Genomic DNA, 16,804 nt, shown 5'->3' on the forward strand with positions numbered 1-16,804 from the left:
TGAGCTTTGCAGCCTGGATTCCTGAGTTTGAGTCCTTGCTGGGAGTAAACATAAGCCAGTTACTTAACCTCTGGGTCTGAACTTCTCCAACTATAAAACAGGGATAATAATAGTACACATACCTCATGGGGTTGCTGTAATGATTGAATAAGTTAATACCTAGGAGAGTGCTTATGATGGCTTTTGATAAGCACCTGTCATGTGAGAGCAATTATTGTATTTATCCCCATTCTGCAGATCTGGGCTTCGAGGCACAGAGAGGTTTGGTCGTGCACCCCAGATCACTCAGGGAACACGAGGTGGGCCATGCTTGGCACTCCGGGCCCTTGCTCTTAAAATAATATTTTGGCTGGTCATAGTGGCTCATGTCTGTAATCCCAGCACTTTGGGAGGCCGAGATGGGAGGTTGGCTTGAGGCCAGGAGTTCCAGACCAGAAATATAGTGAGACCCCCATCTTTATTAAAAAAGAAAGAAAGAAAATATTCCGTGGCCGTATCAGATTGACCTGGGTTCAAGTCCTGGATTAACCATGTCCCGGCTGTGGAACTCTGGCAGTTTCCCTCCCTTCTCTGAGCCTCAGTTTTTTCACCTGTAAAATGGGTGGAGCAATAGCACCTGCCTCATGGGGTCGTGAGGATTAAACGTGGCAGTGCAGATAAGGACAACGTGGCATGTAGGATGTGCTCGGTTAACGATAGTGCTTGCGACCACGCCTGCCTGTACTTTTCTGTGCTAACACTGCATGGACTGTTAATCCATGTACATCCAGTCCTCACCACAGCCCTTTGAGGGAGAAACTTTGATCCCCGTTTCAGAAAGGACTCTGAGGCTCAGAGAGGGCAGGCCCGTTGCCAAAGGGCACACAGCAGAGCCAGGGACTCAAACCCTGAATACTGTGATATGAATTTCCATGCTTTGACCATGGCCTGGGTTTCCAGATTAGGGCTTCCATGACTGCCCCACTCCAAGCGACCGTGGGTGGGCTCCTTCCCATCTCTGTGCCTCAGCTTGCTGGTTTGTAAGTTGGGGGCTGTCTTGGAAGACCCCGCGACTCTGATTCTGGCTCCTGCAGCCTCAGGCAGGAAACCATTTCCTCCTCCTCCTCCTCTCTCGGCTCAGAGGTCGTGGAAGGTGATGGAGGCTGGCGCCCCCGCAGTCCTGCAAAGGCCAACAGGGTCCAGTTACTTGGGCGGGAGGGGGCGGGGTGCGGATAACTTCTGGGGGTCCTGATAGATGGACAGTCTGCTCCTGCCAGCGGGCGAAGGAGCATGCTGAGAATTCTGTTCCCCAGATCTCATTAAGCCCCGAGACTTAAATAACTGCTGACTGGTTCCCTGGAGAGGCTGAGGGGTGAGCTTCTGCCCTGGGGAGTCGGGGGGTCACAGGGCAGCACCCCAACATGGAAGAAAATGGCTCCTTTTCCATGTCCAGGTGGGAGCAGATGAACGCTGGCTCTGGGTCACCCCCCACCAAAAGTAACAGAGGGCCCAGCCTGGGGTTCGGGCTCCCAGCCCCTCTCTGCAGGCCAGAGGTGGGGGGGGGGCTGTTGGGCACTCTGGCCTTAGGCCCCTCCGCCCCCTGCCACCTTCTGCCAGCTCTGTAGAAGGGAGTGCTTAATTACCCAGTCACTCTATCCCTGCTTGGCCAGGCAGTTAAGCCCAAACATCTGGCCCCAGGGCCCATGGCCAGAATGGGTGGCCAGTCCCCGCCCAGTGCTGGCCCTGGCTCTGGACACCTCCCACGGGACAGCCGAGCTCGATCCTCTGCCTGCCAGCTTGCAACCCGCCCAAAAGAGTAGCTGCATAGGCCCAGCAAGCTCGATTGAAGCAGAAAAAAAAATTTGATGAAATTCAACAGCCATTATGGTACACACACACACACACACACACACACACACACCAAAGGTGGAGCAGAGAGGACTTCCTTCATGAGAAAAGGGGTATGAAGGAAGACACGCATCTCTGATTTTCCCCGGGCAATGGATATGATCTCCTTTGAGCGCTGACACAGGAGGCCCCGAAGAACACAGCAGGTAAGCGGTTTGCGTGAGTGACAGCTGGGCCGGATGCTTGATCCATACTCTAAAGTCGTCTTCTCACATTCCTTGCACCTCAGAATGTGACCCACGGGTCTGCAGCATTGGCCTCACGTGGAAGCTGTTTACAAACAGAATCTCATGCTCTGCCCACAACCACCAAAGCAAATTCGGCCTTTTTTTTTCTTAACTTTTTTTTTTTTTTTTGAGACAAAGTCTCGCTCTGTCGACCAAGCTGCAGTGCAGTGGTGCGATCTCAGCTCACTACAACCTCCCCCTCCCAGGTTCAAGCGATTCTCCTGCCTCAGCCTCCCGAGTAGCTGGGATTACAGGTGTACGCCACCATGCCTGGCTGATTTTTTTTTTTTTTTTGCGATGGAGTCTCGCTCTGTCGCCCAGGCTGGAGTGCAGTGGCACGATCTCGGCTCACTGCAAGCTCCGCCTTCTGGGTTCACGCCATTCTCCTGTCTCAGCCTCCCTAGTAGCTGGGACTACAGGTGCCCGCCACCATGCCCGGCTAATTTTTTGTATTTTTTAGTAGAGATGGGGTTTCACCATGTTGACCAGGCTGATCTTGAACTCCTGACCTCAAATGATCCACCCACCTCGACCTCCCAAAGTGCTGGGATTACAGGTGTGAGCCACCACACCTGGCCTTTTTGTTTTGTTTTGTTTTGTTTTTGAGACAGGGTCTCACTCTGTTGCCCAGCCTGGAGTGCAGTGGTATAATCACAGCTGACTGCAGGCTTGACCTCCTGGGCTCAAGCGATCCTCCCATCTCAGCCTCCTGAGTAGCTGGGACTGCAGATGCACACCACCACACCCGGCTAATTTTTGTAATTTTGTAGAGATGGGGTTTCACCATGTTGCCTAGGCTGGTCTCAAATTCCCCACCTCAGGTGATCTGCCCGCCTCGGCTTCCCAAGGTCCTGGGATTACAGGCATGAGCCACTGCCCCAGCCCATATGGTAGACTATTCAGTGTACAATAGCATCATGTCTAAAAACAAGTATTTAATCTGGGCGTGGTGGCACACACCTGTAATCCCAGATACTCGGGAGGCTGAGGCAGGAGAATTGCTTGAACCCGGGAGGCGGAGGTTGCAGTGAGCCGAGCTCTTGCCATTGCACTCCAGCCTGTGTGACAGGGCGAGACTCTATCTCAAAAAGAAAAATGTATTTAATTACCTACTTTAATTAAAAATACTTTATTGCTAAACATGCTAATGACCACCTGAGTCTTCAGCGAGTCATGATCTTTTCGCTGGTGGAGGATCTCGCTTCGACGTTGGTGGCTGCTGACTGATCAGGGTGATGGTTACTGAAGCCTGGGGAGGCTGTGGCAATTTCTTAAAATAAGACAATAATGACGTTTGCTGCGACAATTGACTCTTTCATGAACGATTTCTCTGTAGCATGTGATGCTATTTGATAGTATTTACTCCACAGTAAAGATTTCTTTCAAAATTGGAGTCAGGTCGGGCATAGTGGCTCACGCCTGTAATCCCAGCACTTTGGGAGGCTGAGGCAGGAGGATCACTTGACGTCAGGAGTTTGAGACCAGCCTGGCCAACATGGAGAAACCCCGTCTCTACTAAAAATGCAAAAATTAGCCGGTCGTAGTAGCTGGCGACTGTAGTCCCAGCTACTCGGGAGTCTGAGGCAGGAGAATCACTTGAACCTGGGAGGCGGAGGTTGAAGTGAGCCGAGATTGCGCCACTGCACTCCAGCTGGGGTGACAAAAACAAAACTCTGTCTCAAAAAACAAAACCAAAACAAGAAAGAAAGAAAAGAAAAAAAGATAATACAAACTTTCAATAAACTAGTTGCCCAGGCTAGTCTCAAACTCCTGGCCTCAAGTGATCTTCCCACCTCAGCCTCCCAAAGTGCTGGGATTCAAGGCGTGAGCCACCGCGCCCGCCCATGCTTTTATATTCTTTCACACACGTGCATGGTCTCCCATACAGTGTCTTGATCTCTCACACACACTAGTCTCACAATCTCACACTCATCCTCACACTCACATCTACACCTGTACTCAATCTGAAACGTTTATGTTCACCCCCACACATATAGCTCGCTTATGCTCACAAGCTTGCTCCCTCACGCTCACACACTCACAATCACCCACACACCCTCACCCCCACCGGCACACTCACCCACACCCCCGTGCCCCCAAGCCCCTCCTCCCGCTGAGCACGGCAGGACATCCCTGCAGGTTAATAGCAGGGACCACGCGCGGGAGCCCAGCTGGGTTCGACTCCGGGCCTTGCTCCCCGGGCCCGGTGTGTGGGCGCCGCGGGAACCTGGCTGCCCCGTGAGTGAGATGGGCAGAGCCCAGGGACCTCTGCCACCACCTTGGGGACAGGTCGGGGAGCAGATGTGGCCTCCGAGATCCCTGATTGGGGTTCAGCCTCCGGCCAGCACTAAGCATTACTTAATTAGTGTCGTCCCTGCCTGCCTGTCGGGGTCAGGCCCTTCCTGGGAAGTTTACGTCCTCCCCTGTGCTTCGCCCATGACAGGCTGGTCATTATCACCTTCCAGATAATCCTCAGCTGCCGCCAGCGATCAACACCTCGTGCCCCCCGCCCCCTGCCCGGTCTCCACTCCCATCCGGCATGCCGCATCCCAGCCACCTCCAGCTTTTTGGGACACATTCTTGGCCTAACAGCTCAGGCTATTTCAGATTCACAGATAATGCAGCTCAGGCTATTTCAGATTCACAGATAATGGGGCAGGAGGTCTTGATATATTCCACCCCCACCCCCCGCCCCCCGCGTTGTTGACTCCCGGCTTCTCTCCAATGATCCCTACTCCAGGAAGCTCACCCGGATTGTCCAGGTCAGAGGCCCCAACGCTATGGCTTGAACCTGGATTCGAAGGCTCCTTGGGGTCACTCCACAGGAGCACACCTGCTGTCAGCCCCGCTGCAGGCAACACCTCGGTGGCCACAGCAGAGGCCCTGCGGGGTATGCAGGGGCCAGGGAGTGGGTGACACACGATCCAGCTCCAAGTTGTAGCCTTGCTCTGGGCCTGAGGCCAAGGAGGGCGCGGAGAGGAAGACACAGTGTTTGCAAACAGGGCAGCTGCCAAGCAGGGGCGGGGGAGAGAGGAGGAAGGTGCGAAGGAGAGAGGGCCCAGGCGACGCCCGCCCGCGGCGCCTGCGTGACCTTCCCACCCTGGCTACACATTGACAGGCATATGCGCGCACACACACGGATCCGATGTCCACATATAGCGAGTCACATTCACTCCCCATACACACAAGTCCGTCAGCACACACAAGCTCGGATGCTCATGGAGACACAACAGGCACAAAGCTGTATTATCATCCACGCGCAGTGAGACACACACAACTCCATCCTCCCTCCTTTCCATGCATATGCACTCACACACGTGCACACACGCACGCTCACACATGCACACTCACACTTGCACACACGTGCACACTCACACACTTATGCTCACACATGCACACTCACACAGGCACACATACTCATGCTCACCCACGAATTTACACTTGCACACATGTGCACACTCGTGCTCACATGCACACACACTCACACTTGCACACATGCACACACATACACACTCGTGGACACATGCACACACACTGGCCCACAATACTCATGCTCACACGACATTCACACTTGCACACATGTGCACACTTGTACTCACATATGCACATGCGTGCACACACTTGCACACACTCAGGCACAGGACATTCACACTTGCACATATGTGCACACTTGTACTCACAGACGCACATACACACTTGCACACTCGTGCACACATTCCCACTTGCACTCATGGACACATGCACACTCACACTGGCACACATTCATGCTCACACATGACACACTTGCACACATTTGCATACTCACATGCACACATACACTCAATTGCACACACGCACACACATTCACACTTGCACAATATGCACACTTGCACACATGCACACACACTCACTGACACACATGCACACTCACTGGCACACACACTCATGCTCACATGACATTCACACTTGCACACATGTGCACACTCACACATATGCACACACACGCACACTCGCACACACACATGCACACACACACACTCATGCACACATGCATATAGAGTTCCTTGATGGAAGCTTTGAGGACCATATTTTTCATTCCATTGTTAGCACACAAACTTTGGTTTGGTAAAGGAAAGGGATTCTTAGAAGCAAGTGGCTCACTCCCTCCTGCCCATAGCTCTGCCATCAGGACCCCCTGTAGGACAGCGGGGAGGCTCAGGCAGCACCATGAGCTCAGGCAGCTCATCCTCGCCCCTCCCTCTCTCTCTCTCCCTTCCTCTCTGTCTCTCTCTGTCTGCGTCTCTCTCTCTCTGTCTCTCTCCATCTCTCTGTTTCTCTCTCTGTCTCTGTCTCTGTTTCTCTTTCTCTATCTCTGTGTCTGTGTCTGTTTCTCTGACTCTTCCTCCACCCGTTTCTTTTTCTGTGTGTCTGTTTCTATCTGCATCTCTCCTTCTTTTTCTCTCCCCCATCTCTCTGTTTCTCTGTGTATGTGTCCATCTCTCCCTGCTCTCTGTTTCTCCGTCTGTGTCTCTGTCTCTCGACCTCTGCACCGCCCCCTCCCTCCTCCACACGTCCTCTGATGCACACTCCCCTTCTCGTTCCCGAGCAGACAGACTCGCAGCGCACTGGGATCTGAGTGCCAGATAGAGTTTATTTGCAGGGCGGCTGGGGCGAGAGAAGGCAAAACACCACAGAGAGGGCGGTGCCAGGTGGGAGGGAAACTCGGCCGGAGAGAAGGAGAGAGGACGGCGGGAGGACAGGGACGGAGGGGAGGTTGCACCACACCAGACAGGCTTATTTATTTAACAGACATTTCCTGATCCCTGCTGCAGGCCACCGCTGAGTACATGGGGTCCGTCAGTAAACGGGAGGTGGCAAAGACCCCCGACTCCAGGAGCTCATAAAATAACCACAAAAAATAAGCCATACGGTTAGAAGAGGATACACACCCTAGAGCAATAGTAGAGTGGGGGGATGAGGAGGCAGACAGTAAGCATTTAGGATGCACAGCTGTAATCCCAGCACTGTGGGAGGCCGAGGTGGGAGACTCGCTCGAGGCCAGGAATTTGAGACTAGCCTGAGCAACGTAGCAAGACCCACCCCCAACCATCTCTAAAAAAAGTTAAAAATTAGCCTAGCGCGGTGGCGCATGCCTGTAGTCCCAGCTACTCAGGAGGCTGAGGCAGGAGGATTGTTTGAGCTGTGGATTTTGAGACTGCAGTGAGCAGAGATTGCACCACTGCACTCCAGTCTGGGAGACAGAGCGAGACCCTGTCTCAAAAAAAATAAAAATGCAGGGGGCGAGGGGATGAGCCTAAAGTGTCCCGAGCAAATAGCAAGTGCAGAGGCCCTGGGGAAGGTGGCGGCAGGTACTGAGGGCCACGCGGAGGTCTGAGACCCTGGGGAAGGTGGCGGCAGGTACTGAGGGCCACGCGGAGGTCTGAGACCCTGGGGAAGGTGGCAGCAGGTACTGAGGGCCACGCGGAGGTCTGAGACCCTGGGGAAGGTGGCGGCAGGTATGGAGGGATATGCAGAGGTCTGAGGCCCTCATGGACCAAGGGAGGAATGCAGCCTGCAGAGAGGAGAGAGAAGGAGGACGCAGAGGGGAATCCCAAGCCCCATGGATGAAAACACACTGAGGAGAAACCAAAAGCCGTTGGCCTTGGAGACCCCGGGTGGGGCGGCTTCCCCTTCTGCATCCCCCGGGGCCTCCTCACTGCCCAGCCTCCCCTTCCATCGCTCCCACTTCCTCAGCCTCGCCCTCCCGCTGCCTCCAGGGGCGCCCCAGGTGCTCCCTGATGGAGCTCACAGCGCTCCTCCTTCGGGGGTGAGGGTCCAGCAGCCCCCACAGAAGCGCGTCGGCCGCGGGGGCCAGGCCGAACCAGGGCTGAGGGCGGTCCTGGGGCTGGCCCGACGCCTGCCAGGCGAGGAAGTCCTCGTAGAAGGGGTCGGCCTCGGCCAGGGGCTGGTCCCAGGGGAAGTAGCCCGTGAGGAGGCAGAAGAGCAGGACGCCCAGCGCCCAGGCGTCCAGGGCGGGCTGAATGGGGAGGCCCTCGGGGAGGGGCGGGGGCGCGCAGAGCTCGGGGGCCGTGTAGGGGATGGGCGGCCCGGCCAGGCGCAGCAGGGTCCCGCGAGGCCTCGTGTGGCCGAAGTCCGTCAGCTTGAAGCGCCGGCAGTCCGGGTCGCACACCAGGACGTTCTCCGGCTTCAGGTCCCGGTACACCAGGCCGCGGGCGTGGATGTACTCCAGGGCGGAGGCCAGCTGGGCGGCGCAGCGGTGCACTGCGGGCTGCGGGAGGCCCACCTGCGGGGAGAGGGGTCAGGGCCCAGTGCCCCCAGACCACGGAAGGCAACCGAGACCGGGGTCCTCTCCTCCGCCCAGGGAGCAGGCCCCGGACACTAAGGAGGCCGGTAAGGAAGACGGTGAATAGTTGGCCCCGTGAGGCCGAGTGTGACCTGTGAGGCCTGTGGGTTTAGGAGGCCTAGGTGACCCCATAAGGCCTACTGTGACCCCGTGGGGCCCGTGGGTTTATTGGGGCCTAGTGTGACCCCACAAGACCTGTGGGTTTAGTGGGGCCTAGTGTGACCCCACGAGACCTGTGGGTTTAGTGGGGCCTAGGGTGACCCCATAAGGCCTAATGTGACCCTACGGGGCCTGTGGGTTTAGTGGGGCCTGGGGTGACCCTGTGAGGCCTAGTGTGACCTGTGAGGCCTGTGGGTTTAGTGGGGCCTGGGGTGACCCTGTAGGGCCTGTAGGTTACGCGGGGCCTAGGGTGACCCTGTAGGGCCTGTGACTTGATTGGGGTCCAGTGTGACCTGGTGCTGCCTGGTGAGTCTCCACAGTGTATCGCGTGAGTTCTGTGATGTCTATCAACTCCAAAGAGGCCTAACAACTCCTGTGGGCCCCGCGAAGGGCCTCCGGGGCGTAGGGGAGGCCCGGGGAGGCCCAACGCCGTGGCTGTGGCTCCTGCGGCCCAGGCTGCTCAGGACATTCCTGGGAGGCCGGTGAGGCACTCGGAGGCAGCTTGGGGTCTGCCTACGCACCTTGGGCTCGATGAAGGCCATGAGGTCCCCGTGCAGGACGGGCTCCGTCAGGAAGCTGTAGGAGTGTGCCGACTCGATGCCAATGCCGTAGGCCATCACGATGGCTGAGTGCGCGCCCAGCGAGAGCCCCACACAGAACTCGTACAGGAAGCCGCGGAGGGACGTGCGGGGTTTCGGGAGCTGCTTCAGCGCCAGGGCTGTGCCTGGGGCAGCAGGAACAGGTGTGGGAGGCGTGCAGCAGCCAAGGGCCACCTGGGCCAGCTGCTCTGTTCCCCTGTGATCCCCCGATGGCCCCTCAGCTTGGACTCTTTCCCATAGACCATCTCCACCTCCTCCAACTCCCACCTCCCTCCTGAGCCCACCCTAACAGCATAGCCACCCAAGCATCACCACCGGTGCCAATAGTTACAGCACGCTGGGGCCCAGCTGGGGGCTCAGGCCTGCGATCCCAACGCTTTCAGAGACCGAGGCGGGAGGATCTGTTGGGGCCAGGAGTTTGAGACCAGCCCAGACAACACAGTGAGACCCTACCTCTAAAAAAAGTTTTAAAAAGGCCGGGCACTGTGGCTCACGCCTGTAATCCCAGCACTTTGGGAGACTGAGGCGGGTGGATTGCTTGAGGTTAGGAGTTCGAGACCAGCCTGGTCAACATGGTGAAACCCCTTCTCTACTAAAAACACAGAAAACTAGTCAGTTGTGGTGGCGCATGCCTGTAATCCCAGCTACTCGGCCGGCTGGAGAATTGCTTGAACCCGGGAGGCAGAGGTTGCAGTGAGCCGAGATTGTGCCACTGCACTCCAGCCTGGGCGACAGAGTGAAAAAAAATTAAAAGAAATAATTTGCCGGGCATGGTGGTATCTCTAAAAAATTAAACAATAACAGTACGTGGTGAATTTCTACCCTGCTTTCTTACAAGCCGATAACCGTGGAGATGGAGGGATACCATGAAATTTCTCCAATGACCTCATTTGACTTCTCATGACAGCAAACCCGTGTTTGAGGCAAAAGGGTATTTTTGAGACACCTGGGGAAAAGGTAACCTACACTGAGGAAGAAAGCCAATTAGGAATTGTGGATTTTGTCACGTGTGGAAACGACTTCCTAGAAGCTAAACTCCCTGAAGACAGGAACTTCTGATGTCTTCCCTTTTTTTTTTTTTTTTTTTTGAGATGCAGTTTCACGCTTGTTGTCCAGACTGGAGTGCAGTGGCGTGATCTCGGCTCACTGCAACCTCTGCCTCCCGGGTTCAAGCGATTCTCCTGCCTCAGCCTCCCGAGTAGCTGGGATTACGGGCACCTGCCACCATACCCAGTTAATTTTTGTGTTTTTAGTAGAGATGGGGTTTCACCATGTTGGTCAGGCTAGTCTCGAACTCCTGGCCTCAGGTGATGACCCACCTCAGCCTCCTGAAGCATTGGGATTACAGGTGTGACCCACTACACACGCCTTTTTTTTTTTTTTTTTTTAAGACAGGGTCTTTCTCTGTCGTCCAGGCTGGAGTGCGGCAGCACAATCGTGGCTCCTGCAACCTCCGCCTCCCAGGCTCAAGCGATTCTCCTGCCCAAGCTCCCCAAGTAGCTGGGACTACAGTCATGCGCCACCACGGGGCTAACTGCACACCAAGCTAATTTTTTTTTTTCCCCTGACACCAGAAATTCCTGCTAACTGGCTAAGTTTTTTTTAAAAAAACTGTAGAGACGGTCTCACTATGTTGCCTAGGCTGGTCTCAAACTCCTAGGCTCTAAGCAATCCTCCTGCCTCGGCCTCCCAAAGTGCTGGGATTACAGGTGTGAGCCACCATGCCCAGCTTGGTTTCTTTGATTTCTGAGCCATCAGCTGCCAGGGTGCAACCTTCCCCATCACAAGGCCGTGTGTGACTGGGATAAATTCCCTCCTTATCGGCCCAGCACAGTGGCTCATGCCTATAATCCCAGCACTTTGGGAAGCCAAGGTGGGCGGATCACTTTGAGGTCAGGAGTTCAAGATCAGCCTGGCGAACATGGCGAAACCCCACCTCTACTAAAAAATACAAAAATTAGCCAGTGTGGTTGCACGTGCCTGTAATCCCAGCTACTCAGGAGGCTGAGGCAGGAGAATCACTTGAACCCAGGAGGCGGAGGTTGCAGTGAGCCGAGATTGTACCACTCCACTCACTGCAGCCTGGGTGACAGAGCAAGACTCCATCTCCAAAAAAGAAAAAAAAAAAAAAAAAAGAAAGGCCAGAAAGGCCAAGTGCTGTGGCTCACACCTATAATCCCAGCACTTTGGGAGGCCCAGGCAGGTGGATCACTTGAGGTCAGGAGTTCAAGACCGGCCTGGCCAAAACGGTGAAATCTCATCTCTACTAAAAATACAAAAATCAGCCAGGTGTGGTGGTGCATGCCTGTAGTCCCAGCTATTCGGGAGGCTGAGGCAGGAGGATTGCTTGAACCCGGGAGGTGTAGGTTGCAGTGAGCCGAGATTGTGCCACTGTACTCCAGCCTGGGTGACAGAGTGAGACTCTGTCTCAAAAAAATAGAAATAAAAATAAAAAAATAAAAAAGTTCCCTCCTTATCGAAAACACCGGCCATCCCCGCCCACTCCGCAGCCAGATGCAGTGGGGTCTCTTCCGCGTGTTCACAGCACTCCTGATCACTGCCGCAATGGCCACGCCACCCGGTGTTGGCGATCCCTGCCCATCTATGCTCCCCACAGTGCCCTGAGCTTCTTAACGACAGTGGCATGCTCAGGGCCCCAGCATCATGCAGCCCAGGGGCAGGTGTGCTGGAGGCCTCCAGTGCAGGTTCAGTGAAACGCCCATGGAGGGGCCTCATTGGCAACGGCCCCGCCCGTTACTGCTCATGCCTCCGGCTCTGCGAGCACCCAGGGCTGGATCTCTGCGTCTGTGGCTCTTCCTGAGGTGTGCTGTTGTGTGGCTGTGTTATTGCCCTCTGTGTTATTACTGAATTGTGTCTCCCCAAAACTCGTATGTGGGAGTCCTACCCCCCGCATTGCTGAATGTGGCTGTATTTGGAGATGGGGTCTTTAAAGAGGTAAAATGAGGTCACTAGAGTGGGCGGGCCCTCATCCAGTGTGACTGGTGTCCTTATAAGAAGAGCAGAGCAGGACACAGATGCACACAGAGGGACGACCATGTGAGGACACCGGGATTAGACGGCCAAATGCAAGCCAGGGAGAGAGGCCTCAGGAGAACCAACCCTGCTGACATCTTGATCTCGGGCTTTCAGCCTCCGGAGCTGTGAGGAAACAGAGCTCTGTTGTTGGCCGGGCACGGTGGCGCACGCCTGTAATCCCAGCACTTTGGGAGGCTGAGGCAGGAGGACCACTTGAGGCCGGTTTGAGACCAGCCTGGGCAACACAGTGAGACCCCATCTTAAAAAAAAATTTAAAAATTAGCCGGGCATGGTGGCATGCGACTGTAGTCTCAGCTACTTGCAGGGCTGAGGTGGGAGGAACCCTTGAGCCCAGGAGGTCAAAGCTGCAGTGAGCTATGACTGCACCACTGCACTCCAGCCTGGACAACAAGACCCTGTCTCAAAAAAGAAGAAAAGAAAAGAAAAGAAAAGAAATGAAAGGAAAGGAAAGGAAAGGAAAGGAAAGGAGAAAAGAAAAGAAAAGAAAAGAAAGAAGGCCGGGCACAGTGGCTCACGCCTGTAATCCCAGCATTTTGGGAGGTCGAGGCAAGCGGATCACTGGAGGCCAGGAGTACGAGACCACCCTGGCCAACAGAGCGAAACCTCATCTCTACTAAAAAAGAAAAATACACACACACAAATGTAGCTGGGTGTGGTAGTGCATGCCTATAGTCCTAGCTACATGGGAGGCTGAGGCAGGAGGATCACTTGAACCTGGGAGGTGGAAGTTGCAGTGAGATTGCGCTACTGCACTCCAGCCTGGGCGACAGAGCCAGACTCTGTCTCAAAAACAACCAACCAACCAAAAAAACAAAAAACAAAAAACACACAGCTTTGGAGGGCAGAGGTAAGACTTGATTCAGGCCTACGAGCCTCCCCAGCCTGGGCTACCCCAGGCCCGTGCCCCGCCCCCAGCTGAACCCTGCCACCTCCGGCTCCACAGCGTTGTACCTTTCTGACGATGGGTGACCAGAAGGACGCGGCCATAGCGACCCTGGCCCAGGGGACGCACTTCCTCGTAGAGCTCGTCCACCTCGGCTCGGACCAGGGTCTGAGCACTCAGCGTCATCATGTCCTCCAGCGCCCGGGCAGCCTCCTGGCCCTGCTGGAGCTCCTCTAACGTCAGGCCGCCCAGACCCTCCTCCTCGCTGTCCTCTGAAGCCCCTGCCTCCGCCAGCCCTTCCTCAGACTGTTTGCCGGGCATCTCTGCAAGAACAGAGAGGGGAACCCAGGCTCAGGTCCCAGGCCCAAGGGAGGAGGGGACTGGAGGTCTGGACTCCTGGGTCTGAAGGAGGAGGGGCTGGGGGCTCATCACGCTTCTCATTGTGACTCAGTCTCCCTCTTGGTGAGAGGTGGGGAGACAAGTCTGGTGTGAGTTCAAGCCCCAGGTCACAGATGTCCCTGCCCCCACATCCCTGCGCGGCAGCCGCCACCCCGCCACCCTGAGGTTGAAAGATGAACCAGATAACTGAGACTCCCCCATCTTGTTTCCAAAGCAAACAGACCTGGGCCCTGGGGGTGGATGAGTAGACGCTGTCTCCTGAGAACAAACAGGTGCTCTTGGGCTCAGGGCTGGAAGGGCGGGCTGTGCAGAGGGCCTGGGACGCCTGGGTCCTGCATGGGACCGAGCACTTGGGATCAGTCCCCAAGCTCCTGACAGGCCTGGGGTCCCACTTTCACAGCCCAGCCACCTCCCTCAGACCCAGCCCCCCAGCCTCTCCTCCGCCAGACCCAGGGGTCCAGGCCCCCAGCCCACCTCTCTCCCGGAACCTTATACAATTCACACAACTGGGGACCCCCCGATTCTGTTTCCCTCACCCTGCACCGCTCTACAGCCTCCAGGTGCAGCCCGAGCTCCCCTGAGGGACCGAGGACTCAGGCCACCTGGCGCAGTCACCCTCAGGTGCTGCCCACCTCAGGCCAGGGCACCTTGCCCACCTCCCAACCTGGGCTCAGACCTCCAGACCTCACCTCCTCCAAGGCCCGCCTGACCCTTCGGCCGCCGGCTGTGGTCAGTGCCCGGCACTTAGGGCCCATGCCAGCAGAGGCCTGCCCAGGAGCAAGACCCCGCCCCGACTTTGGGGGTCGTAAGGCCCCGCCCCTGGGCCCGCCCCTTCTGGCCCCACTGGGAGCAGAGCGACATCGTGCGATGACTCCTGGAACTGGCTGTGGTTAGGCGAATACCCTGACCCAAGAGCTGAGCCCTCCTCCCTCAGACGCAGGAGTCCAGGCCCCCAGCGCCTCCTCCCTCAGACCCAGGAGTCCAGGCCCCCAGCGCCTCCTCCCTCAGACCCAGGAGTCCAGGCCCCCAGCCCCTCCTCCCTCAGACCCAGGAGTCCAGGCCTCCAGCCCCTCCTCCCTCAGACCCAGGAGTCCAGGCCTTAGCTTCCCCCACCCATTTGAAGTTTTCAGGCAGAACTGAGGGCTCCCCTACCCCCTCAAAGGCCCTCTCTTCCCAGTTGCTCCACCACCTGCTTCCCGCCCCCCTAAGTCTGAGGTCATCCCACACTGCATCGTTCTGGAATCTCATTGTCTCATTCTTTCCCCAAACAAGACCCCAGCATCTGATCCCCCGGACACCCCTCTCCAAGCACTTGTGTCTGACCTGTCAATGGGGCATTGATGGGGCAGCTGGGTGGGGTCAAGGCAGGGGTGGGTTCCAGAAATGATTTCATTTGCTACACGGGACCCGGACTCCTAGGCCTGAGGGAGGAGGGGCTTGAGGACCTGGACTCCTGGGTCTGAGGGAGGAGGGTCTGAGGGCTCCTGATTCCAAAGAGAGGAATCACAATAAAAATAGTTTGAAGGCGCACAACAGGAATACAGGCCAGTGAGTGCCTCCCTGCTGTAAGCACAGGGAGATTAAGCCCCACGCGGAAGTCCCCAAGCCTTGGGCCACAGTGGGACTTCACACCCCTGTTTTTCTCTGGGATGGTTGCACCCACCATTCAGGGTTTTTTATTTCTTTTTTTTTTTTTTTTTGCTTTTTGAGATGGCATCTCACTCTGTCGCCCGGGCTGGAGTGCAGTGACGTGATCTCGGCTCACTGCAACCTCCAACTCTCTGGTTCGAGTGATTCTCTCGCCTCAGCCTCCCGAGTAGCTGGGATTACAGGCGTTCGCCACCACGCCTGGCTAATTTTTGTATTTTTTAGTAAAGACAGGGTTTTACCATGTTGGCCAGGATGGTCTTGATCTCCTGACCTGGTGATCCACCCACCTCGGCCTCGCAAAGTGCTGGGATTACAGACGTGAGCCACTGTGCCTGGGCTATTTTTATTTTTTTGAGACAGGGTCTTGCTCTGTTGCCCAGGCTGAGTGCAGTGGCCCGATCTCAGCTCACTGCAATCTCCACCTCCCAGGTTCAAGTGATTCTCATGTCTTGGCCTCTGGAGTAGCTGGGACTACGGGTGCCTGCCACCACTCCTGGATAATTCTTATATTTTTAGTAGAGACAGGGTTTTACCATGTTGGTCAGGCTGGCCTCGAACTCCTGACCTCAGGTGATCCACCCGCCTCAGCCTCCCAAAGTGCTGGGATTACAGCCGTAAGCCACTGTGCCTGGCCCACCCTTCAGGTTTATACTGCCATGACTGATGTGAAATCACTTAATTTTTTAAAATAAACTTTTTATTTTGGAATCATTTTAGGTTTATAAAATGGTTGCCAAGATCCTGCGGAGTGTTCCCATGCACCCTCCCCCAGCCTCCCCCGGTGTCGGCATCGCGATGCAAACCATGAGACGTCTGTCAAAACTACGAGGCTCACAGTTGGGCCAACACCAGACTGTTATTTCAGCAGTGCTTCCACGATGGATGGAGCCCAGGATGCCGTGTTGTATGTGGTGAGCTCACTTCCCAGTCTAGAAGCATATCTTCCTACTTAGGAAACACAGTTTCCAGTTCCGGACCCTCCACTGGGTGCTGGGGTTTCGGATTTGGATCTAGTTCGTCCCTGTCCTGCAGGTGTGAATCTGCACAAGCCAGGCTCTGTGTCCTGTCTGGGAGGTGCCGTGGGACTGCGGGGCGCGGGCTGGCCTTGGTGAGGAAGGAGACCAATGGGTACCAGGCCTGGCTCTTAGGATTGACGGGTCTGAAAAAGGCGGACGGAGCTGGGACAATCACAATCCGTGGTGCTCTGTGGGAGCAGAACTGGGAAGGATCTAAATATGGAGAAGACCAGGTCCAGCCTGGACAGTCAGAAAGAGACATGGATTGTTCTAATACAAGTTCCCCAGGAGGCCAGAGAGGGCTGGGGGTGGGGGACACTTTCTGGAGCCATGGGACAGGGGGAAGATGCTCTCGGTGGAGGCCACACAGTGTGCCAATGTCTGACAGCAGCTGTGCGTGCATGTGTGTGCATGCGTGTGTGTGTGCATGCATGTGCTTGTGCGTGCTAGTGCATCTGTGTGCACATGCATGCATGCGTGAGTATGTGCGTGCATGTGTGCGTGTGTGTGCATGTGAGTGCATGCACGTGTATGTGCATATGTGTGCGTGCATGTGTGCACACGTGTGTGTGTGCGTGTGTGTG

At 55.8% G+C, this 16,804-nt stretch overlaps 1 protein-coding gene across 4 annotated transcripts; it reads right to left on the reverse strand.

Moving 5' to 3' along the window:
• Positions 1 to 6,739: 6,739 nt before the first annotated feature.
• Positions 6,740 to 14,801, reverse strand: SBK2 (SH3 domain binding kinase family member 2). 4 transcript variants are annotated; one of them, XM_058425732.1, is made up of 6 exons: positions 14,707 to 14,753; positions 13,778 to 13,886; positions 13,224 to 13,478; positions 9,138 to 9,340; positions 7,903 to 8,397; positions 6,740 to 6,990 (listed from the first exon to the last, which is right to left on the reverse strand). In XM_058425732.1, the coding sequence occupies exons 3-6, from the start codon at positions 13,474 to 13,476 to the stop codon at positions 6,892 to 6,894; spliced, it is 1,050 nt and encodes a 349-aa protein (XP_058281715.1). In that variant the 5' UTR covers positions 13,477 to 13,478; positions 13,778 to 13,886; positions 14,707 to 14,753; the 3' UTR covers positions 6,740 to 6,891. The 4 variants fall into 4 exon arrangements, with proteins under 4 accessions (XP_058281715.1, XP_058281714.1, XP_058281716.1 ...); XM_058425731.1 differs by lacking the exon at positions 14,707 to 14,753 and adding an exon at positions 14,244 to 14,339; XM_058425733.1 differs by lacking the exon at positions 13,778 to 13,886 and having other exon boundaries at positions 14,707 to 14,801.
• Positions 14,802 to 16,804: the final 2,003 nt, after the last annotated feature.

This window comes from Hylobates moloch, unplaced genomic scaffold (genome assembly GCF_009828535.3).
Source record: "Hylobates moloch isolate HMO894 unplaced genomic scaffold, HMol_V3 SCAFFOLD_12, whole genome shotgun sequence".
Taxonomy (NCBI): Eukaryota; Metazoa; Chordata; class Mammalia; order Primates; family Hylobatidae; genus Hylobates; species Hylobates moloch.